This window comes from Rhea pennata, chromosome 3 (assembly GCF_028389875.1).
Source record: "Rhea pennata isolate bPtePen1 chromosome 3, bPtePen1.pri, whole genome shotgun sequence".
NCBI classification, from domain to species: domain Eukaryota; kingdom Metazoa; phylum Chordata; class Aves; order Rheiformes; family Rheidae; genus Rhea; species Rhea pennata.
Window position 1 is genome coordinate 1,534,018 of NC_084665.1, and position 19,261 is coordinate 1,553,278.

At 39.8% G+C, this 19,261-nt stretch overlaps 1 protein-coding gene across 1 annotated transcript in view; it reads left to right on the top strand.

Moving 5' to 3' along the window:
• The window catches only part of CFAP61 (cilia and flagella associated protein 61), a 130,474-nt gene that overhangs the window by 60,600 nt on the left and 50,613 nt on the right, over positions 1–19,261 (top strand). Inside the window, 2 exon segments of the mRNA XM_062571172.1 lie at positions 1,890–2,017; positions 18,332–18,430. Coding sequence (XP_062427156.1) covers positions 1,890–2,017; positions 18,332–18,430 — 227 coding nt within the window.

Sequence of the window (19,261 nt, forward strand, 5' to 3'; positions counted from 1 at the left end):
TTCCAAGTTAACTGTCCCATTGAACCTGATGACACTGAGAAAATCCTGTTTAAGAGGTTAGGTTGTTAAACCTGCTAGTTTGTTAGTAGAAACTTGTATGTTATCTATATCACAAGAATTTTGGCAGCGTTATGGTCTGCTCTGCGGCTTAGTCCTGATTAGTCAAACCATTTCTCCGTGGTTAGGGTGCTCGATTTCTGACACATGACTCCGGAAGTAAGCAGCTCACCACGGGCCATGATATTTTTTTTATTTAGGATATTTTCTGGAATTTTCTTAGCGGAGTCCAGCCGCTGAGATTGATGTGGCTCGCCACTGGATGTCATCGTTGCACTGTGAAGGACTGCAAGCGGAAGAACGTTTGTCTGGCAGTAAAAATAAATAAATAAATAAATAAAAGGTTGCCTGACCATACCGCACGTTTAACCCTGCAACATTTTAAATCATCTGCCGGGCAGCGTTGAGGGTTTGCAAGCAGTTGACCTCCTCTTCCTTGGGCGAGATGTGAGGAAGTGCTGCGGCGCGGTGGGCAGCGCACCGTTCCCCCGCCTGCGGCAGTCAGACCTTGCTGCGCTCTCGGCAGCGCGGCGCCGCGATCGCAAAGATGCAGTACCAAAGGTCTCTCGGGACTCTGAGCGCTCCAACACTTCTTGAGAAGGCCAATGTCATTGCAACAGCTTTACAATGCAATGCTCAATCTTCTGTGTTAAATTTATTCTGCCAACTAATACGTAGAGAGCATATTTCTGCTGTAATTTTGTAGGAGAAATTCAGAGGACTTGAAGTTATTAATCCTCTGTCTCTTATTACTAATAGAGGAAGACCTGTTAGAAGTCTTAGATTTCTTCCTGAAATAAGTGACACTGCAAAAACATATAGGAGAAGAAGAGTGTCTGACAAATAATAGAAGCAGCTCTGTTTTCTATTTCTCCCTTCAGTGCGTCTGTGAATCTACAATTATGCATTCGGTGAAATGAGTACAGCCCAAAGCAGTAACAAAGGTGCCAAGTGTGTTGTGCTTCACAATGGAAAACGCCTTTCTGTCTTTCGTTAGAAATTTGAAAACTATATATAATCCAGGGTGAAAGAAGAAGTATTTCTATCAAATGCACTATTATCTCTTGACCCTTTCTATCTTGAGTGGTTTTTTTTTTCCTGTAATCTTTCGGTTCGCTAGCAAAACCTAGAGGCACCAATAAAATATACATGGAGTTTATTGTCTCTGCCACTGTATGTATTAGAATAATGGAATCTGGGAAGCTGCTAATGAACTTATTTATAGCAAGGTTTTTGGCCAGAATATTGATCTCAGTGGCATTGTGCTAATTTACCCATTTGATAGCTTGGTTTTCAATGTTCTACTAGATTTAACAAAGATGATGATTAATTTCATCATTTTGGGAGAGAGAGAGAGGGTTTCCAATGTGCTAATTGTGCCCACAAAGGCATTCAAGATATAAGATCTTAATTAATTTACAAGTAACACCATTTCCATGAATAAAACAGCAAGAGAAAAAATTGTTCCAGAAGGTACAAAAATGGTCTCAACATCATGTAAATAAATATCTGCTCCCCAGGTGTTAGCTAAATGGTAGTAAATTACAGGGAAGCAGTACTTCAGCCTCTCTTACAAAGACTCCATCGCCTCCTTTCCAAGAGAAGCCAGGCCATTAAGCCCTGCTAGTTTTCTGTGACCTATTAAAGATGCATATATTTTGACATTTTTAGAACTTCCTAATGTTAGTCATGTCAGTGAGCCATAATAAGTTTTCTATGAATGCAAGGTAGTGTATTACTAATGGCTTAATGATTCCTGGCAGAGTTTTGTTTTGTTTTGTTTTGTTTTGTTTTTTAATGTATTTTTGTGTCATTGTGCATTTCTTTTACAGTTGGGTTATGCTCTGAATTACATAAATCGAAAGCTGACGCTGGAATCTAAAGTGTCTATCAACACTAGAATTGTGGTGGTTGGTGCATCCAATGTTGGCATCTCTTTTCTGGAAACGCTTATTTTTTGGTAAGTTTTTATTCGGCTTCCTTTACTGAGAAGAATGTGCGACCTTTCCAAAAGGGCTTGCGCCCTCCATTTAAGATTCAGCATGGGCCATTCCTTTTGCAAAAACAGCAATGTGCTTTGAGCCTGTATCCAAATACAAGATGTTAAAGCTGTAAGCGTCAAAGCTGCAGATGTAAAGACAGAAGCATCTCCATCCTGACTGGCTCTGGAAATCAGAAGTGCTAATAGCATTGGCTGAGCACATGGCCTCAAAGTGAAGGCACATTGCAAATGCAAATTCCACCGCAGTGTACTTGAAATCCCTTTGACCACTGTTCTTATACAAAGCTACCAGAGATGGAGATGAAGTTCATAGCCCTTCATACGTACACCAAAGTACTGCTGATCTTTAAAACTAATTCTGCCCAGTGGAAGCACAAACCAATGTGTCTGAATCCCTCCATTCCTCTACCTCATTATGATATATTGTTTTCGGAGCTGTGGAAGAATATCCAGCGAAAGCTCAGTCCTGATCTCACTTTAATGCCTTTAAGCAAGAAGTACCGTCCCTTTCGTTCTGATGAGTCTCGTCATGTTTGGGAGTGTTCTGGAACCATAAAATTGCATGAAATTGTAAATCAGCTGTATGAACTGACAGAAAAGGGGAAAAAAAATGTGTGCAACTGTTTAATATCTGCCACTCTGAGCTAGAGTAAACCTCTGGATGTATCAAGTTTAGTTGTTTTAGGGACTTTCCAAAGTTAAGCACAAATGGTTTTTCAGGTCCAGTTAAGTCATAGCTTTTTCACTGGCATATTTAAGCACTCATTTTGGACCAAATAGTTCATGATGGAGCAAAATCAAAAAAAAAAAAATGGATATACATTTCAGTACCTTCAGCTACCCACCAGTGGTATTTTCAGTTTCTCATTTGCACTGGCTCTTATGAGGAGATGGAGAAAAGACTGGGTCTGCACGCATTTCTTCATAGCTTTGGACACTGGGACAACATGCTATGGTCTGGAGGAAATCAGAACCGATGATCTGATGGTCCCATCCAGTCTTAAGTGCCAGTGCTTTTCTATTCTATTAATAAGAATAGAAAATAGCAGGTCTATGTGAACAGAACTTAGGTCAGATTCAGGTTATATGAAGTTTATTGAACGGTTGTAGAAAATTTATTACATGATGACTGTGACTATTGGATATAGCAAAACAGGCATCCTGTTTCTTGATAACACACTTCCAATATGACAACTACTTGCCTCATTGTTTCATGTTTCTGTATGCTTTACATATTTATGTAGAGCTTGTAGGTTAATTGCAAAGCAAAACAAAATATCCCTGCGATTTATTATCGCTACAGGTTGTATGAATGAATGTGCGGGTAGCAAGAAAGGAGGTTTATCTTGGAGCCCCCCTTCTCCAGTGACCCTCTCTCTGAGATAGCACTGCTTACTCCTTCTATTCCAGTACACCTCCATACCGATTTTGGGGGGTTTAATCAGAAGGTCAGATAATGTATGTGAGAATGAAACTCCTTTTATGCACTTATTATTTTCTGCATAGATTAGATGTACCTAAAGTTATACTAGAAATGCCCTGAAAAGATTACAAAATTAATATAAAACTCCAATCTTGAATGTGATCGCGACAACAAAGTGCTTGTTGCAAAAACAAAGGGAGTTTGGTGTTTTTAGGGTGGATAGGAAATGGAAAAGTTTGCCCATTTTTTCTGTTAAGCTAAAAGTTCAGTATTTCTACAACCGTTAGAGACATCACAAATTAAAATATCAATACAGCAAGGGAAGTGGATGTTATTAAATTAATAGAGCAGTAAAGAAAAATATCTGATTCTTGCTCTTTTTTTTATTGGTCCCTGGCTTTTTCCTATGGAGCCTCTCTCTTGAAATAAACATTTTCTTCTCATGCTCTTGCCCTCGGAACCCTTTAGATTTTCAGTCCCATTCAAAGTCCACTTAAAAATGTATTTTGGAGCTGTTAACCAGTATAAAACACTGTGAGGGGAAAACAAAGCCTAGCTGTGCCTGTTTTATGAATGAGGAGCAGAAGTTAAGACGTATTTTGCCACGATCAGACAGAAAGGCTATAAGGTTGGAGCTTAGATCCAAGTGCCTCAGCCAGGAGCTGCCTTCTGGCAGTGAACGGGATGTAGAGATAGCATCACGTCTGTGGGGAGAACCTTTACGCTTCTGGGATTTAACCTCAGCCCAGGCTTTTCAGGCAGCAGCGTTGTTGGAAGCCTGGTCCAACGAAGGGTTCCTGCAGGACACGTCCTTCTTGTGCGGAGAAGCGCGCTTGTCTTCAGCTCCCTACAAATGGAGCGCTCGCATTCACGAGCCATCGAGTATTGCTCCGAGAGCTCCAAAAGCGAGCAGGCGGTACTCGGTGCAAAATGTTAGAGAATTCGGGTTAGTCTATGTATGGGTTTAAGAAAGATTTCAGTTTTAGTTTTCACATGAGCAGCAGATGAAGCAAGTCTCCCGATCGTTGTGGAGACCTTTTAATACAATTTAGCTTAACTTACTCGTAATTTTCTAATACTCTTTGCAAAGGTTGCATGCATTAAAAATAGCTAGATTGAATCAATTTGTACACCCCTAATCTTTAAAAAGAGGAAGTAGTTTTTGCCTCATTATACTTCGTACTTAATTATTTTACATTAGCAGTCACCATGGAAACACCCAAATGTAATTCGCTTACCTCCATAATGATTATTAGAACTAGATTTTACAAGTGATTGCGACTTGAGGCTGAAGAAGTACGCTTTTCATTAAACACTGAAATAATAACGAGGACTCTGTGCTTCCCCGGGCGTCTGTCTGAGGCAGCGCGTTCCCGTGGTTTTTCCAGGGACATTCAGCGTTCTCGCTGCTCCAGCCACCAGCCAGCCCGGGTGGCATCGGGCATTTCACAGGACAGCGCAAAAACGCTGTAAATGTATATATAGAGCGACCAGCCGGGCAGATAGTCATGCAAATGTACGCCCGGCCCACACTTGTGTTCGTTGTAATGTGGGCTGCTAGCCTCAGAAAGTTATCATCGGTCAAGAGGAGCCTGCCTTAAGACTAACGGAACTTTTCAAAATTTTCAAAATTTTTTTTCAAAAAAAACTTTTCAAAAATAGTATACGCAGATTCCGTGTATAAATGAAAAGCTCATTTTAAACATTCGCCCTGGACTTTTGTATCTGAACGTGATTTTCCAATGCAAAATCTGTTTTCGTGACTCTAGAATATGAGTCAACATGAATGATGCGCAGGGGAGTAACGCATCACTCAGCCACGGCAGCGGGGTCGGCCTGGAGTAGCGTGTAATTCAAAATTAGCCTTTCTAGCTGCTTCTGGAGGGTGAGTCGCGAGCAGCCTTGGGGCCCAGCGCAGCAGGCGCTACAAGCTTGGCTGCAAGAGCACTGAAATGCGCTCGCGGCAGTATCTTGTCCTTGGTTCCAGCGCCGGGAGCCAATTAGCTTTTTATCCACCTCTTTGCATATAGCTGCGGAAAGTGTTATTGTCTTCTGATTACAGGGAAAAGCCCTTTTTAATCCCTGATTTTGAAAACCTTCTTAATCCAACCACTGGTGTAAACAATGACTTAGTCTCTGAGGACATGGGAAGTATGCATAATGCACTATACGAAATAGCAGTAAGTGAATGGCAACCACAATCACAAAATTCGCTATGAACATGTCATGAAATACAGTCCTCTTTCCATTTGCACAGGAGAGAATAATTTTTGCATTAATAAAAAGAAAAAGCCATTGCATTCGGGCGTATTTTTGTTAAAACCCTGAATATCTTTCTCTTACAACAGAACTAGAGCGCCTCTAACATTGCAAATCTCCTGAGTTTTTGTCTACAGGACAGAGTCTCTGTTTTTGAATTAAAGGTGCCTAAGATTAGCTTAGCAATGGCAGTTTTTTTTTTTTTTAAATGCAGTATTTCTAACAGAACAGCAACAACTGCTGTTATCTGGCAGCACAATATTACACAATATCCTGCACATCTGTCCCGTTTGGCAATAGTTAGCATAATGCTTGCTGTTTAATTAGGCTTTTTATCTTTGCATTTGTCTGAGAACATCTGAAGCCTTCCATGTTGCCTGTCACTAATTAGTTGACTAATTAAATAGTTAGTGCTTACTTGCTGATCACAGCACTAGCATGTAATGAATGCTTTCGTGGTCGTCGTTGTTTTATACTATCAGTCTTCGCCACATGAGTTGATGTACATGTGCTACCTTTTGAGTGCCCTTTTTTTTTTCCCCCTTTTTCATACCAAGGCAAATCCAGAACAATGTCGCGGTCGACCGTGTGGTCGATGTCGCCAAGCCCATGTCCTTCAGACTTTGTTGCCTTCTCCCATTTCCAGTGAATCGGGATCAAGTTGTGACAGAGACGAGTAAGATAGGTCCTATCTTGCCGTGTTACTAAGTCAGGGTCACAATGAGTACTGTCCGCCCCTGATACTAGACACTACGTACGCTGCCAAAAGCTGATACTCAATTAGCCTCAGTGTGTTGTTATTTTATAATTATATTCTTTTGTTACAGCCTGTTTTCAGCTTTAAATGAGATTATTTCACCTTTAAATACTTGTCCTTTAAGCACATTCAAATATTTGCCTGAGCCCAAGCTATTCTTTCACACTTTGAATTTGCTGGTTTTCTTTTTGGTTAATATTTCTGTATGAATAGCCCTAGCTTCTTCTTGTATATTAAAACAGATACTGGAAAAAGATTTTGGTAGAATAATCCTTTATATATTTTAGAACCGTTTATATTTTTTAGAAGCCTGGTGACTAGCTCTGATGTTAGCGTGATCATTTCATCAGCTCTTCGCAGTACTTGGTAGAGTGGCTGCCTAAAGCATCTGGTAGCAGCCTATCCAAGGCAGTCCAAAGCAAATAAAGATACAGTCCAAGTGCAAACACTGCTCTGAGGTTTCTGAATTCTCTGCTAAAAGTGATGGAGGAGTGTACTTTCCATTTTGTTCATTCTTATTTTTCTTTGATTTTGCTTTAAAAATGTTTTTTACCCAGAGCTGCTGCAGAGGTTTAACTACTAAGCTCTTCAAAGCAGTCAATAAACTGCCCATGAGTTAGTTTTGAAGAAAAGTGGACTTTTTCTGATGAGTGAAGTACTGGAGAAAAAATAATTTGGCTGGTTACATCATGATTCTGCCCTCTAGTGTTTAGTATAGATTTAATTCCTGTTAATAGATACATAGTTTAACATTCAGTGTGAGTGTTTTGAAAAATGAAGATGACGGCATGAAAGTACTTGTTTACTTTTTCCTAAATGACTGATGAATGGAAATTTTAAGGTTCCTTTTGTGGATTGCTGTGTTACCATCCAGATGCCAGGATCGCGAAGCATATGAATGCAGTTTACACTGCAACGAGAGCTGGGGATGCACACAATACAGGAGTGAGGTGGTGGGTCTCTGCTGCATGCTGTGTGATCTAGATCCCCCAACTGCTAAGGAAGATCAGTTAGCTTGTGTGGAGCTCTGCAACCAGATTGTTCCCCGGAGTCAAGCTAGTTTGGGACTCCCCTGCATTTTTTTCGCATTTTAACTGATTTTGTTATGTAGGTTGTTTCCCTGGGAGTATGCTTGCCAGTAGCATCCCTGTACCATGCCAGCGTAATTTCAATTTCCTGTGAGCTACAGAGCACAGGTTGTTTGGGATGGAGAACTGGAGAAGTTTCATGTTGCCTGGGGAAAGAGATGGGCAGGACCTGGCTTTGGGGTGCTGTGTCAGCCAGAGCTCCTTTGCCTGAAGGGCTGCGGTACGCGCAGGGAGCTGTGCTGCCCGGGCTGTGGGGCAGAGAGGCCTGGAGCCACAGCTATGTCTCCTGTCCCTTCAAGGCTGCCCACCTTCTGTCAGGAGAATGCAGCACTGTGATGGTGCCTCCAGCCGTGCAACTTTTCTGCGTGTTCTCTTTCTGCGTGTTCTCACCATCAAGAGGAAAAGGTATGGTCCTTGACTATAAACAAGGAACAAAATGCTGACACAAATCTCAAGCCCATCAAATTCAAGAGGAGTCTTCTCCCTTTTGATGTCAGTGGGCTTTTTTAGGTTGCATGCTTTTGCTCAGTAGAGGCAGCACTGGCACATCTGCACCAAGCAATATCAAAGAGTCAAAATATTATTCTCCCCTGCAATACTATGGAAAGTTGAGGTGAGGAAAGTAGATAGCCATAATAAACTTTGCTTTTGACTTAGGTGATTGGCCAAGAAGATTGAAAATGTCCCATTAGCAAGCTGGAATTTGCACTGTATGTTACTCACTGAAACATTCATACAGCAGTAAACAGAATGACAAAATCTCGACCTCACTGTAGCTATACAGCCCAGTTTCTGGTATTTTTATTTGCCAAAAATGCTGTTGATGCTTCTGAACTGTGATTTTTGGATCTATTTGGTGATTAGATTTAAACAGCTAAAGACCGTAACTACCGAGGCCATCTTCCCATATACCTCATTTTCTGTCTAGAAAACTAATTGCCGTGTTTTGTAGTTTAAAGAGAATATAATATTTATGGAGTGGGAGTTGAAATTTTAGTAAGGAAATACTCTCACTAAAGCACTAATGGGTAGATGGTACTTTGGCTTGGTCAGATTCAAAGCCAACGTACATTTGGGCTGACAGTGCCAATCTTGAAAACTATGTAGTTAAGGATGTTCCCACATAGGTGTTTGTACTTGCCTGCTTGAGCTATGTGTTTTGCATGGGCCAGGGAAAGAGCTCTTCACATTTTCCTGTTTGAGCACATAAAGATATGTAGTATAAAGACTTTGCCACCTTGATTTTCATAAGCAAGATCCTGGAAATGCCACATATCATGGGTGAATAGTCTAGTACTGGAAAGGACCATCCTGCAGCTGGATTGTCTGAGGAGTCACAGTTTGGATTATGCTTCTCCCATGCTACCAAATGTAATGTGTACTGCCGGGGTTCCTCAGTGCCAAGTGGTAAGGCAGCTCACATTTGAGCCTGAAGTGATGTTAAGATAATGGAGAGAGATATAAATATGCTAGCACTTTGGACTCAGTTTTAAGTTGCATTACAAGTTTGCTCTCAATAGTTGTAGTCCAAGCATTTGAACATTTTAAGAGCTTCACTGAGGTGCACGTACAAAGCCTATTATACACTTTACAAGTACTGGCAAGATACTGAGTAAAAATGTGTTCTGAGAAGAACACTTAACGATGGTTAAGGGCAGAGGGAAGAGCTTAGAGGGAAAATTGCAAAGATCAGTGTCAGCTGAGAAGCAAAGTGTAGAGAAGAATTAGTCAAAGAGAGGACAAAAGGCTCGACTACATTACAATAGAGAGCCACAGTCACTGGAGAAGAAAGGTGCATGCAAGAATAGAGAGAGCTGAGCTGACAGAGGTGAGGAGACCAAAACAGTTGCTGGGATGTAAGAGAAGGTTAGAAGGGATAAATGCAGTAATGGCATAAAGGTGAAGGGAGGGTGTTTTGTTTCCAAAAAAAGAGTTATGATATGGAGATTTGAAAAAAGGACCTGGAAAGAGATATATTTGATAAAGTTCAGGGGAGGAATAAAGATAGTGGAGTGATCTAAAGCTACCTAATAATGGTGAAGTCAATAAAAGAATTAAAAAGCAGCAATGTCAAAGTTGCCAATGTTTTTTAATCATGTTGTCTGGAGAAAGAGCCAGCATAGAGGAGCAAAGAGAAAGAGAGCTAGGTATTAAAATTACAAGATAGAAGCGAATCTAGGAGTAATCACTCAAAGGAAGAAAGAGAGAAAACAAAATAATCTTACCTAACAAGGGAATCAAAATGAACTGGAGAAAAATGTTTTTTTGAAGCAGGATGTTGAAGAAGAGTGATCAGTAAAGGAGAGAGACACCATGTGAGCAAGGATCAGAGGAGGGAAACAGGTTTTGGGAGAGCAAGGAAGCAAGCAGAAAATATTTATTGAACTAAAAGAGATGAAGTGATAATACCAGGGGCAACAGAAGTTTTGCAAGAATGAAGTCTATCCTAAACATGAGAGAAAGCAGCTATTTAAGCTGATGACTGATGTTGTTATCCATTTCAAGTGGATATAAATTGGCCTGCAACAGGTTTGGATCAGAAATTAAAAGAGAATTATCACTATGAAAAAGAGAGGTTCTGGAACATCTTCCAGAAGAAATAGTGGTGGCAAAAAATATAGTTATCTTCGAGGTAGTGCTTGTTAAGTTACTGGCATGTTTTTTGGTCTTGTGATAGTAAAGGCTAGACTGCAAAACGAAGAAGATACCTCCAAATGCTGTGCAGAATAAAACAGTCAAGTACAATGTTTGGAGGGAGACACCCAGTGTGGAGAACTGTCCGTTGGGAAGAGAAAGAAACACCGGCAGCATCACTGGTCAAAGTAAAGATCACTTTCCTCTTTGAGGAGATTCTTGCTAAGATGTCGAAAGTGCTGGTGGCTGCTTTCACAGCCTGGGCTGCTGCTCTTCTTGGGAAGAAAGCCGGTCTGATTGGATTCATGAAGAATACCACCAGCAAGTTTCTGAAAAAGCAGCCCTTTATTAAAAAGCACTGTTCCATCAACATCTAAGCTTTTGAAAGGAATATGTTTTACTTGATATTAGGAGAAAGTAATTGGAACATGGCAAAATATTTTGTTAGGGTGTCATTAAAACAAAAAAGATAACTTTTTTCTTCTTTTGCTTTTAAAGAAATTTCCTCCTGAAAATAATTAAATTGAAGTTGGAACCAAACATCTTCCTTTTAATCTCTGTTCCCAGCAATTTAGAAGAGTGTTTTCTGAAATGAATATGGATGGTAGGTTTCCCCAATGTCATGACCCCTCCTGGAATAGGAACAGTCATGTTCTGGGAAGAAAAAGGTGTGAATTTCCCTCATTGAAGTCATTACGTGAAGTAGCTATTCCCTGCTGTCAAAATTAGACTGACAAATCAACCAGATTAAATGACAATTGGATTCACTTTTTTTTTTTTTTTTTTTTAATTTCGGCTGGTGTTCTTCTTGATACTTCCATCTGGTTTTTGGAGGAAGACTCATCACAGACGCAGTTTATTGATCGAAGGAATATGTGGAAAACCAGTCCCTTGACCCCTGCATGGAAAAGTGTCTTCACTGTACAGATATCCCTTCTTTCAATGAGCAAATTCATTCACAGTCTTAACACTTTTTCTTAAGCTTGATGCAATGGGCAACTGGCTTATCTTTGTTTACTCCTAATTAAAGAGGGATAACTTCTACACGGACATCTGTCGGTCAGTGGTTGAGATGAAATCCTGTTCTGCGATCTGTAATTGATGCACTTATGTAAGGTTCTGGAGAACAGGCACTTTTGGTAATCGCTGGTACAAACAATAACCCTTTCTGCTGCTTCTGTTACCGACTCTCTTACTTAAAGCTTAATAACCAAGGAATGTGAGATCAATTGCAGAGCCCTCATGGCACCAAAATGGTGTAATTTAGCATCATACGGGGAAACAGCCTTCCTATGTTATTTTGACATATCTTCATACTTGATTTTTTTGTTGATTCTTCTTTGGGTGAGTCAAATAGAGCTGCCTAAAAAGTGGGAGGTAGTGGAAAGGTATGGACTTTGTTTCAGCTTGGCCTGAGAAAGCAGTATGTGCTTTATCCACCTGAGTAAAAACAATTTAGGATAATGGCAATATGAAAACACACATTACTGAGAAAGAAAGTCTATAGTATCTATAGTCTATAGTATAAGTAAAATACTTATCCTTTAATGAAAACATGATTTTTTTTGCATTATCATTTACTACCCTTGTTCAGCTGAGCATTTCTGTTTGTAATTTGTGTAGAACTGGATTCTTCTTTTTAATCTTTCCTTTTGGAAAATGCTATTCTCGAAGTCATGTCTTGATTGTCTGCTTGTTGAAAAGTTTGAGGTGCAGATCTTTCCTAAGAAAGGCAGAGTGGGGAAATTTCTCTGATTCCCAAGTTTCATTAATGCAAGAATTTCTCACATCTCCTTTTTGACAGCAGCAAAACCAGGCTCCTTGTTACCGTTTTTAGAATCATCTGGAGCTGTGATGTTCAGAACAGCGCTGCTGCAGCAAAGCTGGGGATACAGGATAATTAAGGCTTTGCCTTTGCATAGGATATGATGCCAAATGTTAAAGTTAAATTGTTTAAAGATTATGCTTAAAGGAGATTAGTGCACAGAGTTACCTATTTTGTAATCAGATAAAGCATTATCCCTGTCACCCTTTTTATTTCAGTTTTTATAAATGGCTGATTCAACCTTTATCTAAAAGCCTGCAATATTTAGTTTCAAATACAAATTGAAAAAATTAAGTTCATGTAGACTAATTTCCTGCACTTTATTTTTTATTACAAAATTTATTTATTAGTTCTAATAATGAGTAGTTTAATGAAAGCAGTTAATTAAATTATTTGTTCAGACAGTTTTCACCATCTAAACCCCCTTTTGTCCCCTAACCCCAAAAGAAGAAAATGACATCAAGCAAAAAATCCTGAAAAACTAACAAGCACTATTCTAACAGATTGGCAAATGCCAGGATATATCAAAGTAGGCTACTGCAACTTTTTTTTTGTTTGTCCCCTTGCTTGTGCTCACAATAAATTGGCAGTCCTATTTTGTTTCAAGTACACGGGTGCTTAGACCTTCTTTTGTAGCTGTCCTCCAGAACTGTGCAATGAAACCCGATACCTTTTACTTATTTCCCTAGATACTCTAATCCCTCCCTGCTTTACCAGTATCTTTGAGCTATTCTTCCCTTTTGTATCCACAGCAACATGAATCCCTGCTGGAATTATTTGCTTCTAAAATGCAGGTGCTCGTTTCATGTTGCGTTGGTTCAGGCTCTTAACTTGAACACTTTTCTTGGCAAATGGGCACCTCTGCTTTTACCCCACTTCAGATTAGGCATTGTTATACATATTAGAAGCACATAAGATATTCTCTCTTCTAATACGCAGCACTTGTTTCTAGATTCTTTGTTGTTTTCCCAGTTATTAGTGGCTTTTAGGTGGCAGTGAGGAACCTATAACCATAATAAATAAACCATCCTTTTGTTAGCCTGGAAATAATGATATAGAGAAAAGGGGAGAACAATATAGAGTTTGATAATGTGCATTATAGTCACTGGGCAGAATATTCAAACCTGTAATCTATCTGTAACTTTGTATTACATTGCCTGATTTTAAATGTTGCTAAGCACCTACAGTTTGCCTGTATTTTTCTGGCTCGGATTTAAACCCGAGAGTTAGACATCCCAACTACAGTTCTCAATCCAACCTTTATAATCTAGCAAGCTAAATTTGTGTCATAGGGCTAGTTTTTGTATTTAGTTTCATATTTAAAAGTTCTGATAATTTTCACAAGTGCCTGTCTCTGGTTACTCACTTAGCAAATCCAAGCCTGAGCTGCTGAATGATGTTACCTGCCTGTTTGAAAATCTGACCATTATTTGCTTAAAATGGGTAGAAATAAAGATTTGCTGCTTGACTTTTTTGGAAGACTTTGAAGCTGTCATGTTTTTGTAACACCATAAGCATCCAGTCCCATGTTTCAGCAATAACTGAAGGTGGTGGGTTATATATGCAAAAAGGTTTTGTTGCAGTGAGTTCTACAACTGTCTCCTAATTCTACATGAATACTCTTCCTGTTGTCCTTAAGTCTTTCACTCCTGGGTGGCTCCAGTGAATTTAGAAGCAAAAGTACGTGATTCCTTCAACCCAGACCTCCCTGCATTCGCTCTTTGTCAGCAGCAGGTCTCTTCCTCCACTGCGATGCCACTTCACGGAGCTGGAGTCCCTCGTTGCTTCATCCCATACAAACAAGTGTTATGGGGAGATTTATCTTCTAGTTTGGAGATTTCACTGTTCCCCTCCTTGTGGAAGTCACTTAAGGAAATATATTCAGTTTCCTCAATCTGCTATCAAGATTTCTTTCTTGTGAGGCGTCTTATAAAAGCTTGTTTTAATGAACAGAGTTTGATATATTTGAAGCCTAGTCGTTGCCTAATTCTTTCCATTCAAGCCAATGCAGCAAGCTGGCACCAGCAGAAGCATGCAGATTATCACTTGCGTTCTTTGAGAAGTCCTTGCCAAAATAATTTCATGTGGTTCTCTGTTACCCTTTTCTTGCCGATGTGCTCCATGAATTCAAAGAGATTTGGAGACCATATCTCCAGCAGAGCCCATGCTGACTTACTCCTCATGCTGAGTTAACTCCTGTCCTAGGATGTTTCCCTGTACCTTTTACAAAGTGTGCTTGTAATTATCTGCAGTGACGCTCACTTTTCCACACAGATTCTTTTTCTTAAAGAAGCAAATGAATACAAAGTTTTACAAGGGGATGAACATAGTGGCTCTTTGCTGCAAGGTTTTCACTGTGCAATGCCTATTTTTACGAGGGCCAATTACTTTCCCTATTAGAAAGTGGCTTTCCATTCCTCTTAACTTAGCCAGACCTTATTGGTTCAGGCAGGGGCTGAACTAAATTCTTTTAGAAAATTTCCACACAATAATTGAGCCATTTCCTACAACAAGAGTAAGGAGAAATGTGTGCTATTATCACAGATGTTTGGATGTTTGGATACTTGTTATCCAGTTCCTCCAATCAGCTGCAGGGCAGAAGAGCACAGCTTTGTGCTGGCCAACAGCAGATCTCTTCCATCAGTGTTTAAGGCACTGCTCCTCACATTTGACTTTTTCCACTGGAGAACCCCACAGTCCCTGCTGACGGGCCAGTCCAGGAATCTGCTGCTTCCAGAAGGTCGTCTCTCTCAGCTTATTTGGCTACCACTCTCTTACTAGACAAGATTTTAGTGTAAAGAATGTTTAATATATTCTGTAAAAGTGTAGGGTTAGACATTTGTTTGACAGAATTGGAATCAATGTTGCAAGGGAAAAATAATACATGTTATCAAGAAAATACTGAATAAGAAGCTCCTCTGAAATTGCCTCCATGCCTCAGCTAGGTGGGGGATGCCTAATTTTCCTTCTCTCCAAGACTGGCATGCACTGAAAAGCTTCTGGGGTTCTCATCCATTAAAAATTAGATTATTCTTCAGCTCTTTTAGACAGTTCTTGTTGGTGAAGCCCACTGCATTCTCCTGAGATACTTAGAAGAGCTGTTCCTCCAGTTTCCTTGTTCTTGCCCATGTGGAATATTCCTTTTTCCTTCCTCCTCCTCCTCTTCCATTTCCTCCTGAGATCATGGCTTAGAGAAATACTGCCTTAGGTTTGCTGTCATTCTGTGCTTCTTGGGACTTTATCAGTAGGTGCAAATGTAGGAGGCAAGTATGCGCTCTGCTTTGCTGAGTGGGGTTTATTTTGTGCCTTTTCTTCTGTATTATTTCTTAGTTCATGTTTCAGAGATACTTAGTACATTCCATTAACCTGAAGACTTGCTTTTTGTGTTTACCATGTACTTAAGTCTATAATCATTTATCGTTTACTGTACACTATGGGAGGTATAATTTCACCTCAGTTGAAGTCCACGTATGAGGAATTAGTAAAATAAAAGAAGGCTTTGGCATTAAGAATATTTTTCTAAATTAGATTTCAGGGCTTTACCATCACAAATTACCAAAGAAATAATTTATTTAATATAATATATTGAGTACATTTAAAAATAATAAATATAATAAAGTATTCTATATAAAGAACTATATGTATTATATATGCATGTGTGAGTGTGTCTGGGTATGTATTTGTGTGTGTGTGTGTATAAATACGAGTAAAAGAATACAAGTACTTCTGTACAACTGCAGCACTTTTATGTTTTGCAGCAAATCAAACAAAGAAGTCATTCTCCTATCAGGGATGGCCTTGTGTTTTCCCACTAAAATAAAATAAATAAAAATACAAAATGAATCAACTCGGTAATAGAAGCTATCATGTTGATGTGTCAGTATGGGCAGATCCAGAGAGACTGAACCCACTCTTCCAACATTAACCCTGGGAGCAGAATGCTGGAGTGTGCAGCAGAGCTGCACTTCTGCTGTCTGAACGCAGGTGGTTGACCTTCATGGTACTCTGTTGCACCATGGGGCTGTGCAAGTACAAAATGCCATATCCTTCCATAGCTGTGCTTGGTAGGACCCTTACACAATTTGTTTGTGAAGCTGAAATGAGCTCTATAAATAATGTCTCCACTCTGAAGAGCTGGAGACTCTACAGTTGTGCCTATGTGTGCAGGTAGTGCAGGCTAATGGAAGCAGATCTGCAGAATAAAACCATTGGTGCTGAGGACCCAACACCCACGCCATAAATATTTCAGTGGGGTCACCCTTGCTTAACTCTTTTACACTCCCCTGTGCTGAACTCCCATGAAGAGTTGGAGTTCATTAGATGTACTCTCGGAGTACATTTCTGGTTTAGTTTCATCTAAAAATTTCAAAAGTCAAAGTGTCTGCACTTGTTTGTTGCTAGCTTTGACAGGAAATAATCTGAGCTGGCAGGAGCTGGACTGATGGACGTCTTGAGCTACGCCAGCTACTCTGGCACGGGAGGTGAGTGGAACTGAACTTTGAACACGAGGAAGGCAGTCTTAGGTGTCCAGCTCTGGGTCTCATCAATCACGCTTCCAGAATCAGCAGGCCTTTTTGAGAGGTTTAATCTAAATTTCTTTGTGCTATGATTTTCTAGATATAAAGTGAGAATCATAAATATAACTCTTTTCACCATAGTATTCTAGGAGACACTAATCAACATTTTTATGCCCAAGGGATTCATAGAATTGGTAAGGTTGGAAGGGACCTCTGGAGATCATCTAGCCCAACAAAGAGCTTATCCGAGATTTGAACCCGGGACCTCTCACACCCTAAGCAAGAACCATACCCCTAGTGTCTGAAGTCCATGGGAGCACTGACGTAGAAAATAGCAAATTGTACAGAGTGAAAATCTTGAACTGAAGTGAGAAGGAACTGAAGAGATATCAAATGACTGTAGAAATACTGAATGACTGTGTATGGACTGAAGGACGTAGAGTATCTGTAGAAGAAACTAATATGTGATCAAATCAATAAGGATGGCATCCTACTGCACATGCACAGAAGAGGCAAATTAATGTTGCTGGGGACATTCATCCTCCTGTTTTCTGATTCTTGCTTGCATCATTTTCATCCTAAATATTGTTAATGTAATTTAAACCTGCTGTTACTGTAGCTCCTGGATTTGGAGACCCATTAGGTGAGAGGCCATGCAGTATGTGCAAAGACACTGTGCTGTGAGGGCAGGCAGGATAGAATAATTTTTGTCATAATTATATGTAAACTAAATGCCAAAGAATCATACTTTTTAGATGTGTGCTGTTAATTGTATTTATTCATATTTGCACCCCACAAGAAGTGCTTCATGAGTGCAGATAGCTTTCTGTACACTTCAAAATTCAGCTTAATGTGCTGGGCCAGACTCTCATTTGTATTAAGACCACTTTATATCACTCAGCCAACATAACGTGTCCACAAATGAAGAGCAAAATCTATTTAGGCCCACCTCTGCAGAGTGACCTTAATTTAAAAGAGAATCAGGCCCATAATCTTTATAAATATATGCACTTTGTTACATTAAATTTATTTATTACAATGCACTCATCCTCAGTATGCATGGAGATTTACCATAGATAATCCATAATCCAGAATTAAACTGTTAATATGCATTTTGAGAGTGGCAGCCATAACCTTGAAATTCCTTGGTTTAAGTGTGACCTTTAACTTTGTTTGAATATATTTTTTTAAACATATGAATAACAAATTAACATTGGTGGATAAAAAGCATTTTGATTCCTTTGCAGCATTTGCACCAATCCATACTTAACTTACACAAAGCCTGGAAGATTAGAAGGCTTAATCACTCATAATATTTATTTGTTTTTAAATGTCAGATCGCATTTAGTTCAACATACTGTCAGTCCTGTTCCTCCCCACACGCCAGTGTTCATGAAACTACAGTGGAAAGCATTCTTTTTGTGTCTGAGGACATATGCACCTTAAAAGAATGTTAAAATGTATTGTATGGCCCATGTGAAGGACTTGTTTTGTGTATCCTGCCTCACTTGGAATTAAAATCTGTGCTGTTTCCTATATATGTCCTCCTACGTCCAACAGACCTATTGTAGGAAGTGGCCAGATTAACAGTTTTCAGGATTTACTTTCCTGCCCTGCAGCTGAGCATTTGAAATCGGTGAGACTCCAGACTTGGAGTATACACACCATGTATAACCACGTTATGATGCACGCACGTTACAGCTGGTCCAAACTGAGCCTCAGCAAACGTATATTGACTTAATTGTGGCATTTTGTTTTTCTTTTCGCAGTCCACATCTGAAGTTTAACAATCTGACCTTGATTTCCATTCATGGCCTTCCAGGGAAGAATCTACCAGGCTCCAAACATGGAAGATTTTTAATTAACAGGTTTGATTTAGTATCTAAGTGCTTCCATAGCTTCGGAAGAAAACAGAACACTTTGCGATTCTTTGTGAATTTGTCCTATATTTTAGACAGATACGTAGACAGATAGATAGCCTCAAAGTAATCCTCTCTATCCAGAGAACATGCATTTGCCTGTGAAACAATTAAACGTAATTATGCCTAGGGCAATAGTGCAGAGCGTAAAACAGTATCTTCAGGACAGCAGCCCACTGCATTTAACTTCAATGCATGTTGCTCCAGGGAGCACTGGACCAAAGGACACATAAGACAGTGTTAGCAAGGTGGATAGTGGTCTCCTTAGAACAGACACACGGGAAGATGCAGCACCCGCTGAGACTAGCGGGGATTTTGCTGCAGGCCTCAGCGCATTCACCGTTGCAGCTCGCCTGGGGACAAGCTCTCCCCATGTCCTGTTCCCACTTCTGTAAGAAGAGGCAGCTGAATGTTTTTCGCAGGGGCTCTGCTGTTTCCAGAGCGCTCGCTCCTCTTGCCTTGCTTCCTTGGCTGAAAGAGCCGTGGTTCTTGTGAAAAATAGCTCAGGGGAGGGTTGCGAACGAGCTGCACAGGCGTTCAGTGAGTGGTCACACATTCCATGGATTTTCTTGTTTGCTGATATGCAAAATGATTTCCATTTAAAACGATAGAATTTTACCTTCTTAAAACTCACAGCATGTTATTTAATATATTCATTACAATCATTTTATTATTGATACTGGAATACTGACTAGGAATTCTTGGTAAAGATGAGAATATGATTGTTCTGGACACTAAGAAGCATAGAACCGAAATGTGTCAGTTATTTTGAATACAGAG